This window comes from Scyliorhinus torazame, chromosome 2 (genome assembly GCF_047496885.1).
Source record: "Scyliorhinus torazame isolate Kashiwa2021f chromosome 2, sScyTor2.1, whole genome shotgun sequence".
In the NCBI taxonomy this organism is placed as follows: Eukaryota; Metazoa; Chordata; class Chondrichthyes; order Carcharhiniformes; family Scyliorhinidae; genus Scyliorhinus; species Scyliorhinus torazame.
The window spans coordinates 248,271,394-248,289,610 of record NC_092708.1 but is presented as its reverse complement, the minus strand read 5'-3'; the positions used below and the strand labels follow the sequence as shown (position 1 = coordinate 248,289,610).

The window sequence follows — 18,217 nt, the reverse complement described above, 5'->3', positions numbered from 1 at the left end:
ATGGGCCAGGTTCAACAGCGAGTCAATCCCAACATGATCGCACACTGATCGCTGTGAAAGAACAGCTGAAGGGAGTAAACAAACAGTTAAAAAAGGAAAAACTGAAAAAAAGTCAGAAGTAAAAGAACTAAGTCTGAAATCAAGTCCGAAATCAAAGAACTGAAGAAACAATTGTGTGCCGAACCATAAACACCATCAAAAAGGTCAGGGAACCCCATGGGAACCCCACAAGTAAATCATCCCACGTGTACCCTTGCAGAGAAGAAATAGAAGTGGAACAGCGAAAAACACAGTTACGCGAAGCCAGTCTAGAAACCAATTCTGAGTTCTCTAGGCCAGGCATTCTCACGGTGGGGTTCACGACCTGCGGGTGGGTGTCAGGAGGGTCACAGAGCCGTCCATCGCGGCGTTCCCTAACATGGGAATTCACCCGCAACAGCCGCCTTTTAACAATGCCGGCTGCGAGCGGCTTTACAAATGGCAGCAGTGACCAGCTAAAAAAATGCGGCTGCACTGCGCATGCGTGCCCGCTTATCAGTGCGCATGCGGCCTGTGAGTGTTGGAATCTGAACCTGGGGTCAAAGTGCGATCAAGGCATGCCAGCGGCTGACTGCATGGTGATCACCGATGATGAACAAGGCTATGACCTCGATCTGTTTTGCATCCCTAAACATTACTCAAATGATCTGGAGAGAGTATATGTTCCTCATGGTTTAATTATAGACAGGACAGAATGTTTGGCAAGGGATATAATGAAAGCCATGGGAAATCATCACATCGTTGCCCTCTGTGTACTGAAGGGAGGCTCTAAATTTTTTGCTGACCTTTTAGACTACATTAAAGCATTGAATCGAAACAGTGAGCAGTCAATCCCAATGACGGTGGACTTCATCCGCTTGAAGAGTTACTATAATGATCAGTCAACAGGGGAGCTACTCAGAGTTTATGAACTGAGGTACAAAATCTACGCTTTCCTCCTCGAGAAATTGTCCTCTCTGGCTGATTCGTTTGCTGATGAAACTTGATGCTAACAATGTCTTGCCTTGTAGAAATCTTTTCAATTCTAAATAAATTGAACCTCAAATTGCAAGGAAACGACGATGATTGCTTCCGGCACTGTGAAGAAATCGCAGCTTTCCAAAACTCACTGAAAGTTTGGCAATTACGAGTGCATAGCCAAAATTACTACATGTTCCCCACACTGCTACGACACATCGCAGAAAACAGCATTAGTAAGGAAACTGAAAATGGACTGGCAAGCCTGACTCCAAATGAAGCTGACAGAATTTCTGTGCTTCAGCTTTGACAGCACATTAAAAACATGTCATTAAGTCAATGACACTGTCAGCATTCTGGAATAGCCTCTCCGAGGAGTATCCGGAGCGGAGTAAAATAAGCATTTTGTTGCTTTTGTCCTTCACAATGACCTACATGTGCGAGGTTTGATTTTCCGTCCTCACAAAGATGAAGACGACACAAAGGAACTGGCTGAATCCTGCACCCAATATACGCAGCGCCCTCTCCTCCTGTGAACCTGATTGGAGTGCATTCATGAGGATCAATCGGGCTCACTTCTCGCTCTAAAGGTAAGAGAAAATGGTGGGTCGCGAAGGTCGGCCGGCGTGGGTCGCGAAGGTCGGCCGGCGTGGGTCGCGAAGGTCGGCCGGCGTGGGTCGCGAAGGTCGGCCGGCGTGGGTCGCGAAGGTCGGCCGGCGTGGGTCGCGAAGGTCGGCCGGCGTGGGTCGCGAAGGTCGGCCGGCGTGGGTCGCGAAGGTCGGCCGGCGTGGGTCGCGAAGGTCGGCCGGCGTGGGTCGCGAAGGTCGGCCGGCGTGGGTCGCGAAGGTCGGCCGGCGTGGGTCGCGAAGGTCGGCCGGCGTGGGTCGCGAAGGTCGGCCGGCGTGGGTCGCGAAGGTCGGCCGGCGTGGGTCGCGAAGGTCGGCCGGCGTGGGTCGCGAAGGTCGGCCGGCGTGGGTCGCGAAGGTCGGCCGGCGTGGGTCGCGAAGGTCGGCCGGCGTGGGTCGCGAAGGTCGGCCGGCGTGGGTCGCGAAGGTCGGCCGGCGTGGGTCGCGAAGGTCGGCCGGCGTGGGTCGCGAAGGTCGGCCGGCGTGGGTCGCGAAGGTCGGCCGGCGTGGGTCGCGAAGGTCGGCCGGCGTGGGTCGCGAAGGTCGGCCGGCGTGGGTCGCGAAGGTCGGCCGGCGTGGGTCGCGAAGGTCGGCCGGCGTGGGTCGCGAAGGTCGGCCGGCGTGGGTCGCGAAGGTCGGCCGGCGTGGGTCGCGAAGGTCGGCCGGCGTGGGTCGCGAAGGTCGGCCGGCGTGGGTCGCGAAGGTCGGCCGGCGTGGGTCGCGAAGGTCGGCCGGCGTGGGTCGCGAAGGTCGGCCGGCGTGGGTCGCGAAGGTCGGCCGGCGTGGGTCGCGAAGGTCGGCCGGCGTGGGTCGCGAAGGTCGGCCGGCGTGGGTCGCGAAGGTCGGCCGGCGTGGGTCGCGAAGGTCGGCCGGCGTGGGTCGCGAAGGTCGGCCGGCGTGGGTCGCGAAGGTCGGCCGGCGTGGGTCGCGAAGGTCGGCCGGCGTGGGTCGCGAAGGTCGGCCGGCGTGGGTCGCGAAGGTCGGCCGGCGTGGGTCGCGAAGGTCGGCCGGCGTGGGTCGCGAAGGTCGGCCGGCGTGGGTCGCGAAGGTCGGCCGGCGTGGGTCGCGAAGGTCGGCCGGCGTGGGTCGCGAAGGTCGGCCGGCGTGGGTCGCGAAGGTCGGCCGGCGTGGGTCGCGAAGGTCGGCCGGCGTGGGTCGCGAAGGTCGGCCGGCGTGGGTCGCGAAGGTCGGCCGGCGTGGGTCGCGAAGGTCGGCCGGCGTGGGTCGCGAAGGTCGGCCGGCGTGGGTCGCGAAGGTCGGCCGGCGTGGGTCGCGAAGGTCGGCCGGCGTGGGTCGCGAAGGTCGGCCGGCGTGGGTCGCGAAGGTCGGCCGGCGTGGGTCGCGAAGGTCGGCCGGCGTGGGTCGCGAAGGTCGGCCGGCGTGGGTCGCGAAGGTCGGCCGGCGTGGGTCGCGAAGGTCGGCCGGCGTGGGTCGCGAAGGTCGGCCGGCGTGGGTCGCGAAGGTCGGCCGGCGTGGGTCGCGAAGGTCGGCCGGCGTGGGTCGCGAAGGTCGGCCGGCGTGGGTCGCGAAGGTCGGCCGGCGTGGGTCGCGAAGGTCGGCCGGCGTGGGTCGCGAAGGTCGGCCGGCGTGGGTCGCGAAGGTCGGCCGGCGTGGGTCGCGAAGGTCGGCCGGCGTGGGTCGCGAAGGTCGGCCGGCGTGGGTCGCGAAGGTCGGCCGGCGTGGGTCGCGAAGGTCGGCCGGCGTGGGTCGCGAAGGTCGGCCGGCGTGGGTCGCGAAGGTCGGCCGGCGTGGGTCGCGAAGGTCGGCCGGCGTGGGTCGCGAAGGTCGGCCGGCGTGGGTCGCGAAGGTCGGCCGGCGTGGGTCGCGAAGGTCGGCCGGCGTGGGTCGCGAAGGTCGGCCGGCGTGGGTCGCGAAGGTCGGCCGGCGTGGGTCGCGAAGGTCGGCCGGCGTGGGTCGCGAAGGTCGGCCGGCGTGGGTCGCGAAGGTCGGCCGGCGTGGGTCGCGAAGGTCGGCCGGCGTGGGTCGCGAAGGTCGGCCGGCGTGGGTCGCGAAGGTCGGCCGGCGTGGGTCGCGAAGGTCGGCCGGCGTGGGTCGCGAAGGTCGGCCGACGTGGGTCGCGAAGGTCGGCCGACGTGGGTCGCGAAGGTCGGCCGGCGTGGGTCGCGAAGGTCGGCCGGCGTGGGTCGCGAAGGTCGGTCGCGTGGGTCACGAAGGTCGGCCGGCTGGTAAAAATGGGAAAAAAAGTTTGAAAAACGCTGCTCTCGGCCCTCTAGCAGAGAAAGTAGTCTGGAGGAGGAGCCCTCCTCAGAGTGACTCAATCCTCTGAAAAGACGGGTTAAAATTAAGTCAGAAGAAACTACTGACGAAGACGGCAAGAGAACAATTAAAGCTAAATACACCCAATATTTTCACCACGTACCAGTGGAGCCGGAAAAAATTGATAAATGATCTAAAGAATTGCCACACCCCAAGAAAGGGAGAATGAAAACATGGGAACAGTTAGAACGTTTAAAGGACATTTATAATCTCCACCAGTGGGATGGGGGTAGAGACCCTGATGATAATGGTACCTAGGCAACATGGGAAGAAATTAAATAAAGAGGTCCGAGTCGCCCTTGGGGATGAGGTGCAGCAATTAGGGTCAGGATGGGCTGCAATCAGGCACTGGCTACAGTTTTCAGTCCAGCAAAAACTCCCAGCACCTCTCCTGGCAGTGATCCAACAGCAAGGAGATGGATTGTATTTCACTATGATGGTGGGTGATCAAGATATAGACTGTCTCCTGGATACAAGGGCAGAATTAACATGTTTGCCCCTTCGATACAAAACCCTTTACCTCTAGATGACAAGGTACAAATTGCCCACGGGGCTGGGGGCCAGGTTTTAGTAGTCAGAAGAACTCAACCCTATACTCATTGGAATTGGCCCACACAAATTGACCACACCAATCTAGGTAGGCCCAGTGGGACAAGCCCTTCTGGGCATGAATGTCCTGACTCAATTGAATTCCTCGTTGTATTTTGAAGACGGCCAGGTAACATGGTCTATCAGAAGCCTGTGTGATGGGTTTAGGTATTCCGGATCCGAAAGCACTATCTTACTAACCTATTATTAGGTTAAGCTACCAAAAGAGGTAAATCGGTTTCTCTGTTAAGACTCAGAACAGCTCTCACGAGGGGAGGTTACTTTTCTCTGTCTCAAACAGCCAAACAGGATTTCAGTTACTATCTTGCGGGAGAAGTTCAGATACGTCACTCATAACTAAAACCTCCTACCTCTGCCGGTCATGGATCCGTGTCATTTAGACTTCCTAAAACATATATAGACATAGATCTAAAACATATTGAGTGTAAGACTGCACAGTTTAATTTCGAGTAATAGTATTTTCATTATAAAATACTCTCAATTGATACACACAGAATTGCACAGTTAGAAGTATAAATTGGTTAACAGTCCTTTGTTATCTGTTAAGGATATCAAACAGTTAGACCATAAGACATAAGAGCCGAATTAGGCCACTCGGCCCATCGAGTCTGCTCCACCATTCAATCATGGCTGATATTTCTCATCCCCATTCTCCTACCTTCTCCCCATAACCCCTGATCCCCTTATTAATCAAGAACCTATCTAACTCTGTCTTAAAGACACTCAATGATTTGGCCTCCACAGCCTTCTGCGGTAAAGAGTTCCACAGATCCACCACCCTCGGCTGAAGAAATTCATCCTCATCTCAGTTTTAAAGGATCGTCCCTTTAGTCTGAGATGGTGTCCTCTGGTTCTAGTTATTCCTACAAGTGGAAACATCCTCTCCATGTCCACTCTATCCAGGCCTCGCATTATCCTGTCAATTTCAATAAGATCCCCCCCTCATCCTTCTAAACTCCAACGAGTACAGACCAGGAGTCCTCAACCGTTACTCATATGACAAGTTCTTCAATCCTTAACAGTCCATTGTCATCTGCTAACAAACTAACTTCTCTAAGGGAAGGTTATATCTAAACACGGAGAATCCTAAAGTATCTCATATCAATTTCTAATACATTTCTAAGAAGTTTGATAGAAACATACTTACAAAACCATGATGGTCTTTGTTTGACAAAACAGGTTGAGACTGCACTCTTAAGCAGGAGAGAGCGAGTACCAGTTCTGCGAAACTGCTCCTTTTTTTGTACATAATTTCTCCTATTTTAGTGAAGGGCTTTCCTGTTATCTGATCTTTTGATGCTGGCTAATTTCCTACAGCCAAATGGTCAAGTTTGTTGTTTTATCAACAATATGTGATTTAATAAATTTAGTGTCTGCTTGAATGTCAGGTGTCTAAGATAAATGGTTAGCCAGGGAGTTGTTGGGGACATATTTCTGCTTCTGTCTATTTTCAATGTGTCAAGTTTCTTAGATATGTAGATTTTCAGATAGACACTATTCTGAATGGTAAGTGTCAAATGTTATACAGCTAAGAAAGAAATTTGTTAATTTATTTTCCTTGTTGTCTCAGAGTGTCCTTCCCGGTCAACTTTTGGTTATAATTGCAGGAAGGTAATTTAAAGAATTTTGTCTTGCTGTCAATTCAAGAACCTTCCTTATCCTGCATTTGTCTGGAATGGCTTAATGATCCTAGCGGTCAGCTAAAGTTTCTTGCAGCAAATGGTGTCTTTTAAAAGACCTTTCGCTGAAGTGGTTTTATTCTACTTTGAATTAAAATATTTGCTGTATTAATTTCTGCTGCTTATACTTGTCCTTATTCTAAACCAAATTCTGCAGAGTGTGTGATCTCCATCACACCGGAAAAAGGAGTTGGAAGAACACCCAATATGGGCCAAAGATAAGAATGATTGCGGCCTACTCCAGCTAGAACCAGGATCGTTCACTGGGAGTGCCTCACCGTGCCCCAAACAGTAGCCTATCGGCCCAACCTCCATTGCTGGCATCTTGCCTGTCATCCAAATACTAGGTGTGCTGGTAAAAACACAGTTCTTTCAACAGCCCCATATGGCCAGTATGGAAACCCAATGGGACATGGTGCCTGACTGTCGATTACAGCAAGGCCAACCAGTGTATTGATCAAAAGGCAACTTTGGTAGCCAACCCTCCACCATTTTTAATGATCTAACGCCGGAACATAAATAGTTCTCGGTAATAGATATGGCAAATGGATTTTGGTCGGTGCCATTGGCCGCGGTTCGCATTTACCGTCCAACAGGAACAGTACACCTCTACACGACGACCACAGGGTTTTCACAACAGCCCTCCGGTATTTCACACGGCCATACAAAATCATTTGAGAGAATTCCCAACCACACATTCCACGGTTATCCAGTACATGGATGACATTCTGTTGCCATTGAACACGGAATATCAACACGAACAAGACCTATGTACCATGCTGGACCACCTCCACCTGAGAGGATATAAAACCAGCATTGCCAAAGCATAAATTGGCCACGCAGAGGTTGCGTACCTGGGACAAAAGATTTAGGAAGGAAAGAGAGAACTTACCCAAGGATAGGTCTACAGCCATTTGGGCTGACATACAGCCCACTACTACCAACAACTCAGGTCCCTTGTGGGTTTGTGCAACTTTAATCGAAATTGGATTGACTCATACACACAACTGGCTCAGCCATTGAATTACCTTTTAAAAGGGAAGTGAAAATCCCAAAGAAGCCGTTGCTTCATGGGAGAAGAGCTAGAGGTCTTCACAAATCTGAAAAAGATCTCGTGTTCGGCACTGGCTCTTGGAACCTCTGGCAATGAATTCCATTTACATTGTTTGTCCATGAGAAAGAAGGATACATGACAACAATCCTGGCACAAGAACATGGTGATCAGCAGAGACCCATTGGATAATATTCGGGAAAACTGGACGCTGTGGCCCTGGGAGGGGGAAGTTACCCAAGAGCCATGGAAGCCACATGTCAGGCTATAATGGTCACTGTGGGTCTAGTCCTGGACCAAAAGCTAACTGTCAAGTGCCCTCACACCGTACACATTTTGCTGTCTATGAACAGAGTATCCCAGGTGACTGCAGCCAGATGAACAGCGATCCTGGAAGCCCCCAATTTCCACATTGTCAAGACTAGCCCAGTGAACCCATCATCTGTGCTCCTCCTTTGCCGAGGTGCAAGAGGGGGAAGAGGGCATGATTGAGCGGAGATCTTGAACAAAATGGAGGAATCGAGCTTGGTGGCAGAGGAACCATTGCACAACCCAGACCTGATCCTATTTACTGGCGGCTCCTCTTTTGGTGACACTGGCATCTGCAAAGCAGGATAAGCGGTCACAAGCCTACACGAGATTGTGGCAAAGGGCTGTCTGCCCTCAGGGACATGGAGTCGCTGACGACTTTGGCCAGTTTTGGCAGAGAAGAGGATTTCTCACTGCCACAGGTACAGCTATCCAAAATGGGAAAGAGGTACGAGACTTGCGAAAGGCTGTACAACTTTCCTGTGAAGTGTCCATTTTGAAGAGTAAGGCCCATACAAAGGATAATACCATAGAAGCGCAAGGAAATGCCTTAGCCGACAAGGCACCCAATAAAGCCGCCTCACAATGCGCTTCTCGAGAGGAACCAACACAAATATGCAGACTGGGAGCAATCAGTCTAACTCAAGAGCTACAGACAATGCAAGGCAACTGCGCTCGAGAGGAAAAGTGGACATGGATTGAGGCAGAAATGTAGCTATGTGATGAAGGTATCTGGAGACAAAGAGGCACCAACAAGTCATTCGTGCCACAAGCACTGATGCACTATTTAGCCCAACAGATCCACTCATGGGGGCACTTGGCCCTGCAACAAACGTCGGCACGTTTCCAGAAAAGCTGGTGGGGTCGGGGATTCAAGAAACACGCCCTGTTGGTAGCAGACCGTTATGTGGTCTGTCAGGAGAATAATCCTGGACCCATCACAGTAGTGCCCCAACTGAAGTCCCCTGTTCTTGCCGGACCATTTCACCATTTGCAGGTCAACTATATCTCCCTTCCCCCATGTCAAGGATACACCAATGTTCTCACGGTGGTCGACAAGTTCTTGAGGTGAGTGGAAGCCATTCCAACTGGAAGGGCCACAGCCAATCATAGGGCCAAGGTCCTATGTAAGGATTACATTCCCCGATGGGGAGTCCCAACAAGCATTGACTCTGACCAGGGAACCCACTTTACAGGTGCTGTCTGCCAAGAAGTTTGTAGATTACTAAACATTACCTGGGACTTGCATCGTCCTCATCACCCACAATCGTCAGGGCAAGTGGAACGAATGAGCAGGAAGGAATACCGTGGCCCCAGGCACTATCAATAGTCCTGTGCAGTATTAGGGCAACTCCTAATAAAACTACGGGTCTAGGTCCGTTTTAAATCATAACAGGGAGACCCATATCCCTGCCAGGAACCACTGATCTGCGAAAAGCCAATTGTCACTTGATGAGTGATGCCTTATTAGAATATTGTCAGAATCTAACAAATGCTATTAGCTCTGCTTCTCAACTGGTATTGGCGGCCTGGGGAGACCCACCAAGGAGGAGGTCTCAATTATTGTCCCTGGAGTTCGGGTTTATGTGAAGGAAGTACATAAAGAGCCTCTGGATGCCAAGTGGGAGGACACTATCAAGTGCTACTGACCACCCAAGCAGCTATTAAAATCCAGAGGAAGAAAGCTTGGATTCATGCATTTTGCGTTAAACGAGCACACCGTGATCAAAACGCCTAACTTTTACAAGGACAATTCTTATCTGCCTACATGTTTAACCATATTGTTGTATCCGTTGCTTCATTATCATTCTTGTTGTGTATTATGTTTTTATGCTTAATAAGTGTCGCTGTAAACAATTAACCGAAGACCCTGCTAAGGTTAGGTTTCTCAAGACTACCCATCATCCCCTCTTGCCTAATAAGCATGCTTCCTATATTTAAAGGATTGTAACAGCTTCTAGGTTTGCCCATTCCAGTGTTGAAGGCTGTTCCTAAACAATGGGACCATCAAAGGCACCTGTGAATGTGTTCCTCTGAGATATATCCCACCTGCTTACTTTTATTGATTCATTCCTTATTTTTAATTTTTAGAAGAATCAAAGGGGGATTTGGGGGAAATATTAAAACCAAGTTTTGAAAATATTACAACTGTGGGAGGAAATACAAGCGTGTATTGTTCTGAGTCACGGTCAGAATATACATATGCAGTTTGGAGGTGTAAAAGTGAAATGTTACACTCGCCTTTCAGGATCCAGGTTGCAAATGTGCAGAGCAGTAAGTTAGATATCAGTGTGAGTGATGGTATGGAGCATCATTCAGAAGTCACTAATTCAGGCGGCATGTGGTGCAGTGCTTAGCACTGGGATTGCGGTGCTGAGGACCCGGGTTCGAATCCCGGCTCTGGGTCACTGTCCATGTGGAGTTTGCCCATTCTCCCCGTGTCTGCGTGGGTTTCACCCCCACAACCCAAAGATGTGTTGGTTCGGTGGATTAGCCACACTAAATTGCCCCTTAATTGGAAAAGAAAAATAATTGGCGACTCTAAATTAAAAAAAAAAGTTACAATTCAAAACTTGTAAGCCAATTAGGGACAGAGAGGGGGGGGGGCACCAGAAAATGCAGGCAAAAAGCCCTTGGTGCACGTTGCGCTCTCTTCTCTTCTTTGTTCTCTTTTCATTGTTCTCTTCCTTATGCCCTTCTGGGCTTTTGTTTCTTTTTTTTGTATTTGAAAATGCACTTATCAAGTGTTTTCAATAAACTAATTCTCAAACTACCACTGGACTCCATCTCTTACTAGAAAATAAGAGATCCTACATGAACCTTGCAGGGGTTCAAGAAGGCAACTCACCACCACCTTCTGAAGGGCAACGAGGGATGGGCAATAAATGCTGGCCTAACCAGCAAAGCCCACATCCCGTAAATGAATGAAAAGAAAAAAAAATTATAATGATTTGAAGGGGGCAGGTATCCTACTCATTACGAGTATCCCAGCCTCTGTCCTGCTCTTGTAATATTGATAGTTATTTCAATAAACCTCAGGCGCGAAACATGGAAATATTTTCTATCCCATCGTGCTTATTTCAACTCCCCTCCTTTAAAACAGAAAACTACAAAAAATAAATGAAGGGATTTAAGTCAATGGTCCTAAGGGTGTATGTACTAATCAGTGAGGCACTCAAGAAATATCCTAGATCTGATCCTTAATCCATGCTAAATCACCTGCCCCAACCCAGCAAATATGGTGAGTATAAAAATAATAATAATAATAATCTTTATTAGTGTCACAAGTAGGCTTACATTAATACTGCAATCAAGTTACTATAATCGATCTTGGCATCACTATGAGAAAAGATGCAACAAAAATTTACTTTGGGTTTTGTTCCCGATGGTCACCCTACAATGAAGTGCAGAAATGTACACATTAGGAGAGAACCAGATAGGCTTAGATACAATTCCCTCTTTGATAAAATATCTTGGCCAACACACGCGTACATGAAAAATGCTCAGACGCATCAAAGGCTGCCAACAACTGAAAACTTCCACTCAGCTTTCAGGAAGAGGAATGTTGAAAATAAAGCAATCAAAGCCCTAGAAATTGTGGGTGTTTAGAAGACATAAAATTAGTTTAGCATCAAGATTACTCCCCAGGTGCCATAACTACGTTAAGATGTCTCAGTTACTAGTAATCCACGAGTCACTTGAAACCATAGCCGAACAAAGGAACATTTTCTCTTAGTGGACCTTGGCCTACCTGCTGCTTGTTGTTTGGTGTGTAAGGAAGCAGGGTGGAAACGTGAAACATGATCTCATAATCTTTGTAGGTCGTGTAGAGGGAATGAGTGCCGGTTGAGTCAGCTGAAAACACAGGAAGGCAGGCTTAATTATTGAGAAAGGAACTTGAAAAGAACAGGCGAGAATACAATGAAACCATATTGGAAGAATTTATCAACATTTTGCTATAGCTGAACAGCAATATTTTCTTTCGTAGGAAGACTGCTCTGTGCTAATCACCTACTGATATCATTTATGTGATTGACAGGAGCCAATCATATTAACAACAAACACAAAATGCAACCGTGAGAATCCCTCAACAAAAACGGAGCAATTAAGCACACTAGCCGACCCAACTACAACTACTTAAATGTTGAAATTTAAGAGTTGAAGTTCAAAGGGAATGTGCAAATTCCCCATAGGGAATTCTGAAAGAGTCTAGATCTAAAGAACAAATTAGATTGATCGGAGCACCATGTAATTTTCTGATTAATAGAGATTGAGGTTGGTCAGAAGTCAGCAATATCAGCTATCAGATATATAGTTCCAAATTTAATTTGTATTTAATCTTCAGTGCAATGTTTAAGGATTCAATTAGTATTCGATTAAAATCTTAGTTGCAATTCATCAGCATCCCCAGGTCTACCAAATCTGGCATGCAACGGGGCCTCATGTAAGAAAGCATGATTGACTACCTTCATGCCTAATTACTGCAGTCGCCTGCACATATGGAGTATGCTGATAGTATTTTCCTTGCCTTCTTTTGTTGGAGACAGAACAATTATAAGGGAGCACAGTACTAACAAAAAGCTTATGTGGAAACCATAGGCACTAACCTGAAAAACCCATGCCTCAGGATCAGGCTGTGATTATTTGAGGGTATTAATCCTCCATGCAATAATACAAATGGAATTGAGAAACCATGGAAAGGGCCCTCTTAGAAACATTTTCTAATCCTACAACATGTAGTACAAAGTATTTCCTGCTAGAGAAGGTTTCATCCTTGATTTATAATACTTGCCTGGCTAAAAAAGGTGGCACTTTTATTCATTCAAATTTTATTCAAGATCATGTGAAAATTTTAATCTTTCTGGGTCCTCATTTACGTGCTGTTTATTCTGTTAGCATTGTGGGTCTTCGGTAGGGTTGCTCAGAATTTACAGATTCTGCTCGAGGCAAGGCTTTTGGCAAACACTACCTTTTATTGAACATAATACGAACTACATACCATGCAGACTCAGCATAAGGCTCTACATAGCACATTCTCTCGCTATACTTTGTTGTCATATGATCTCATGGATGATGGAGATTATGTATTTATATATTTAGCATTAACCCTTTATATAGCATTTATAAAACTATTTTAATTTTTATCATGTGTTACCTCACAACCCCTCATCAACTATCCTTTCAACTAGAAATTTCTCTCTATGCTAGGTTTACTTGATCCTGCATGAGGTACACCTAAATGGCTTGGTTAGACTAAACTTTGCTATCAAAATGAGACCATGACCATAAGCATAACTATTTTTCAAAAGACCTTTTATTGACACTCAGATTTGAGAAGTCACTTCAAAAGAAACCCATATACTGGAAATGAACTATTTTTATTGAACCGATGTTACCATGCAGATGTATTTTCTTGTGGGCTGGCAATCAATAAATGGATACTTTGGTTGATTACAGCAAGATGATGCTGCACTTTCTAACCTTAATAACCTGGTTCCTTACTGGAAAGAAACATGGATCAAAATTATGAGGACACAAGCCGATGAAATATAGACTGCACAGCCAATCCACCTACCCTACACATCTTGGGTTGTGGGGGCGAAACCTATGCAAACACAGGGAGAATGTGCAAACTCCACAAGGACAGTGACCCAGAGCTGGGATAGAACCTGGGATCTCGGTGCCGTGAGGCAGCAGTGCTGACCATTGTGCCACCATGCCACCTGACAGCTATGAGTTTTAGCATGTACATGTACTACGAGTACTCCCTTGGTTGCCCAATTGTTAAGTCACCACTCAGTGTGGAACTGCAGATTGTAGACCCGGAAGATGACATTCACAACTGGTACTGAGTCAGTGGGCCTCAACTGAGGTAGCTCCTTCAGCACCACTCAGGGCAGAACAGGCACAATAAACAAGTGCTATCACACCTATTATTGTTAGGCAAGGGTACTGAGGGTCACTGAACTGAGGCAAGTAGACGGAGTTAATACACAGATCAAACAATACAGCTGAATGGTGCAACAGGTTCAAGGGACTGAATGGTCGACTACTGACCCCATGTTCCTATCCATAACCCAAGCACAACTGAATCAGAATCAGCTGCGATGCCCTCCAATGGTGAAAACTCAGGCTTAGATTTTTTGTTCACAACATCAATAATAAACAGGTTAATTTTAATGAACTACAGTCAGCATAACAAACAGAAAACATGGACATCAAAATCTCACCTCACTCATTGTACAATCACTATTTTGGCACTAGAAACCACCAGGGAGTTTTTTGTTGCATCACAGATGTGAGTGCAAGGAACATTTCGGAAAAAAATGGAAGAGGTTCTGGTGTTGACAGTAGGATGGCTAATCTTTGTGGGATGGAGGGGGGGGGGGGGGGTTCTGCATAAACAGCCAGTTATACTGGTCCACATGCCAAGCCCACAATACAAGAAAGGAAAGACCTGAAGTTCTGTAAACAGAGTTCAGAAGATTATGAAGAAAATTTAACAGCCAGACCTCAAGGACTTTCTGCATTACTACTGCAGCCGCATGTCACAATGAGAAGATTCTGGAGAGCAGCAAATGGCTAATGGGGAGTGCCAGAAAATAGGGCTTCCATTTCATCATGGCCATCAGTGCTAGGGAACATAAGAGCTATTCCATAGTGATATGCTGCAGGTTAATGGAAAAGTAGCTACTGAACTGGCAAAACTGATCAATAGGATAGTAAAGATTCAGTGGAAAAGGGTGGTTGGAGGAAATTAGAAGAATCAAGCAGAGAAATAAACAAACTAATATACAATGAAAACAATAGCAGTAACAATGGAATAAATGAAAGAATAGAGTCAAATAGACTATTTATTATCGAGGAAATGATATAGAGAGCGCGATTCTGCTGAAAAATTTCTAAGTGTTGTCGTGAGCAGGAATTGCAGTGAGCTTCCCGGCGCTCAGCCCAGCGATGCCGGCAATTCAATTCAATGCTAATTGGTCCACTTAACGAAGTCTCACAGGCTTTTCACCACAAATGAAGGCTCGCCAGCTGCTTCGTCGGGACCACGCTCGCCAGCCTCCCACTAACAAGACCGTGCCGCACTTAAGCAGAACTTGCTCAACCAACATGAGCCAGCTCACAACAATGGCGTGGAGGAGACCAGCCCCAAGATTCAGTGACACTGACCTGGCAGGCTCCTAGACACAGTGGAGGTCAAGAGGGGTGTCCTGCTCCCAGAGGGTGAGGTGAGGTGGGATGAGATGGTAGCAGCTATGAGCTCGGGGAATGTGACGAGGAGGACTGGCCTCCAGTACCGAAAAAAGGTCAACGAGTGAGTAGAAACCAATGCCCACACACTTACAACTCCCAATGCAACTCCCAACCCTCCCTCCAACCCCTTCCCCCATCAACCCCCAACCCCTCCTTCACACCCCACTTCTCACCACTGTGAATCAGGCGTGTGGCTTCTGATGCCCTCGGTGTCTCCTCAGGAAAAGCTCTCCCATAATCGTCGGGAAAGGGCCCAGACTGGCAGAGGGGTACCGGACTTAAGAATCCTCACCTCCTTCGAGGAGCGTGCCCTGAAGGTGCCTGCTGTGGCCAAGGACAGAGCAGTCACCAATGCAGAGGCTGGCAGACGCTGCAGAGGTGAGGAACCACCGGGCTCCAACCGGAAGACCTGTCAAACACTGATTGCTTCACTGACTGACCCATCCCTCCCACTGACCACATGTCCATTCTCCCGCAGGTCTTCCAGCTGACGGCGCCAGCCCATCCTGGGTGGCCCCCTCTCCTGACTCCGAGGAGACCACCTCGGAGGAGAGCTCCGAGGATGCCACCACAATGGTCACGCCACAGCTGTCATCACCAGCGCAGATACACACACCTCGGTGAGACACGTTAGTGGACAGGCTTCGGGGGGTGCCAATCTGGTGAGCACCACACAGTCGCAGAAGCACATCAGGTGGAGGCAGGAAGCCCCAAGCGAGACAGCAGTTGGAGGGCTACTGGATCCCAGGGCCCAGCTGTGTCTCAGCTTGATGCTCAACCTATGGTACAGATTTCCCAGAGCTGATGACGATGACAGGGAGCAGCTGGGACATTCAGAGGAGAATGTCAGCATCACTCCAGCAGATCCATAGCTGCTTGAAGGAGTCCCAGAGGCTATGGGCACAGGAGATGTCACCAGCAATGTGAGGCATCGAGGCCAACGCTGCTAGGGTGGCGACCGCAGTGGAGAGCCTGGTGCATGACGTCGACACCATTAGTGAAGATGTCCAAGGCATCACGCAGTCGGCCATGGCCATGGGTCTCGGCAGAATATCCGCCTCGCTGGGGCATGTCACCCTGTACCAGGCTGACCATGATTTGGTTCTGTGGGACATGTCCCGCTTTCAGATGGGAATGGTCAAGGCGCTGGGGAACTTGTCCCAGTTGCAGTTGGGCGTTGCCGAGGTACTGCAGAGCATGACCCAGTCACTGAGGAGCATCGCTGAGGGCGTCGACACGATGGTGCAGACCATGGGGAACCGCCAGGGCTGGCATCCGGGGCTTAAACCAGCTGCCCCTCCGGACCAAAGTGAATCCCAGGGCTCTATGAGCACCGAGCAGAAGGAGGGAGCGCTGAGTGCCAACCCGGACCTGTTTCATGGAGTGGCGACAGTGGCCATCAGCTCCCCAGAGTTCGATCCCTCTGATGAGGCTGCATCTCGAAGACAGCACATGGGACAGGGCAGCACGGCTGCATGTGTCGCTGACAAGTGAGCCGGGGCCCTCCAGCCTCAGAGCCCCCCAGAGGACGCCTGCCAGGAGCATCGAAGGTCGAAGGCCACAAGACGAGGTAAGCATTCTGGGGATTCACCTAGAGGTAGCTGTAGAGCTAGGAGGACAAAGCACGTTGAGGATCACTGAGGGCACTGGAGGGGGGGCCAGAAAAGAGAAGGTGGGGAGGGCACCATCGGGAGAGTGGGGACTCACACACACAATAAACACCTTTGTGCATAACCAGTATGATGCCTCTGTCAATGTGGGCCGATCTCTGAACCGTTGGCCCATCTCTCCCATTTCATGGCATCCACTGGGTGTTTCGATGTTAACTGTTAAGTGTGTGGTGTTGCCTCCCGCAGTGTTCAGGCACAGCTTCCAGGCATCACAGTCTGATTGGGATGCTAGGCAATGATTCCCACATGCTATAGGACAAAGCAATCCGCTTGATTGCTCCACCTTCCACAAACGTTCAAAACCTCCACCATTGACGAACAGCGGCAGCCATGTGTACCATCTACAAGATGCACTGCAGTAACTCACCAAGGTTCCTTCGGCAACACCTTTCAAACCTACGACCACTATCATCCAGAAGGAGAGGATACCTGGGAACCCCACCACCATGAGGTTCCCCTCCAAGTCACTTGCCACGCTGACTTGGAAATATATCGCCGCTCCTTCACTGTTGCTGGGACAACATCCTGGAACTCTCTCCCTCACAGCATAGTGGGTGTACCTACACCTCAAGGACTGCAGCGGTCAAGAAGGCAGATCACCACCACCTTCTGAAGGGTAACTAGGGATGGACAATAAATGCTGGCCTAACCAGCGACGCCCACATCCCGTAAAAGAAAACATGGCCTGCCCACCCATGGTAATCCACTTGGATGTGTTAAGTGTTCACTTAACCATGATTGCTAATTCTCTATTAGCAATAGGCTTCAGCCGCACAGCCAGAGTTTTCGCAGTCTGTGGGGGTTATAAGAACTAGGAGCAGGAGTAGGCCAACTGGCCCTTCGAGCCTGCTCCACCATTCAATGAGATCACGGCTGATCTTTTGTGGACTCGGCTCCACTTTCTTTATCTTTATCTTAAAAACATTTAATGAAGGAGCCTCAACTGCTTCACTGGGCAGGGAATTCCATAGATTCACAACCCTTTGGGTGAAGACGTTCCTCCTAAACTCAGTCCTAAATCGACTTCCCCTTATTTTGAGGCTATGCCCCCTAGTTCTGCTCGCATCTATCCCATCTATTCCCTTCATAATTTTGTATGATTCTATAAGATCCCCCTGCATCCTTCTAAATTCCAACGAGTACAATCCCAGTCGACTCAACCTCTCCTTGTAATCCAACCTCCTCAACTCTGGGATTAACCTAGTGAATCTCCTCTGCACACCCTCCAGTACCAGTACGTCCTTTCTCAGGTAGGGAGACAAAAACTGGACACAATACTCCAGGTGTGACCTCACTAACACCTTATACAATTGCAGCATAAACTCCCTAGTCTTAAATTCCATCCCTCTAGCAACAAAGGACAAAACTCCATTCGGCTTCTTAATCACCTGTTGCACCTGTAAATCAACTTTTGCGACTCATGCACAGGGACACCAGGTCCTTCTGCACAGCAACATGTTTTAATATTTTATCATTTAAATAATAATCCTTTTTGCTGTTATTCCTACCAAAATGGGTTATGGGTGGCCGGTGGGACAGATGGGCAGGGACAATGTCCCAGGAACGGGTACGCCAGATCCAGGGGTTAGCATGGTGGCACCACATGCGGTTGCCCCCCCACCCTCCCATGGCAGCCCACCGCTGCGTAGGGTCCCCACCTCAGCCAACACTGGGGTGGCAAGCCCAGCACCCCAGTCTCTGCCTGTGAGCAAAGATGGCTACTCATCTCCTCAGCTCCCC

At 49.4% G+C, this 18,217-nt stretch overlaps 1 protein-coding gene across 8 annotated transcripts in view; it reads right to left on the bottom strand.

Annotated features, from left to right (window-relative positions):
• Positions 1–18,217, bottom strand: part of sipa1l1 (signal-induced proliferation-associated 1 like 1) — a 586,476-nt gene that overhangs the window by 208,170 nt on the left and 360,089 nt on the right. For all 8 annotated transcript variants that reach the window (XM_072486108.1, XM_072486095.1, XM_072486090.1 and 5 more), the window contains one exon: positions 11,299–11,402. In XM_072486108.1, coding sequence (XP_072342209.1) covers positions 11,299–11,402 — 104 coding nt within the window. The remainder of the gene's footprint in view (positions 1–11,298; positions 11,403–18,217) is intronic.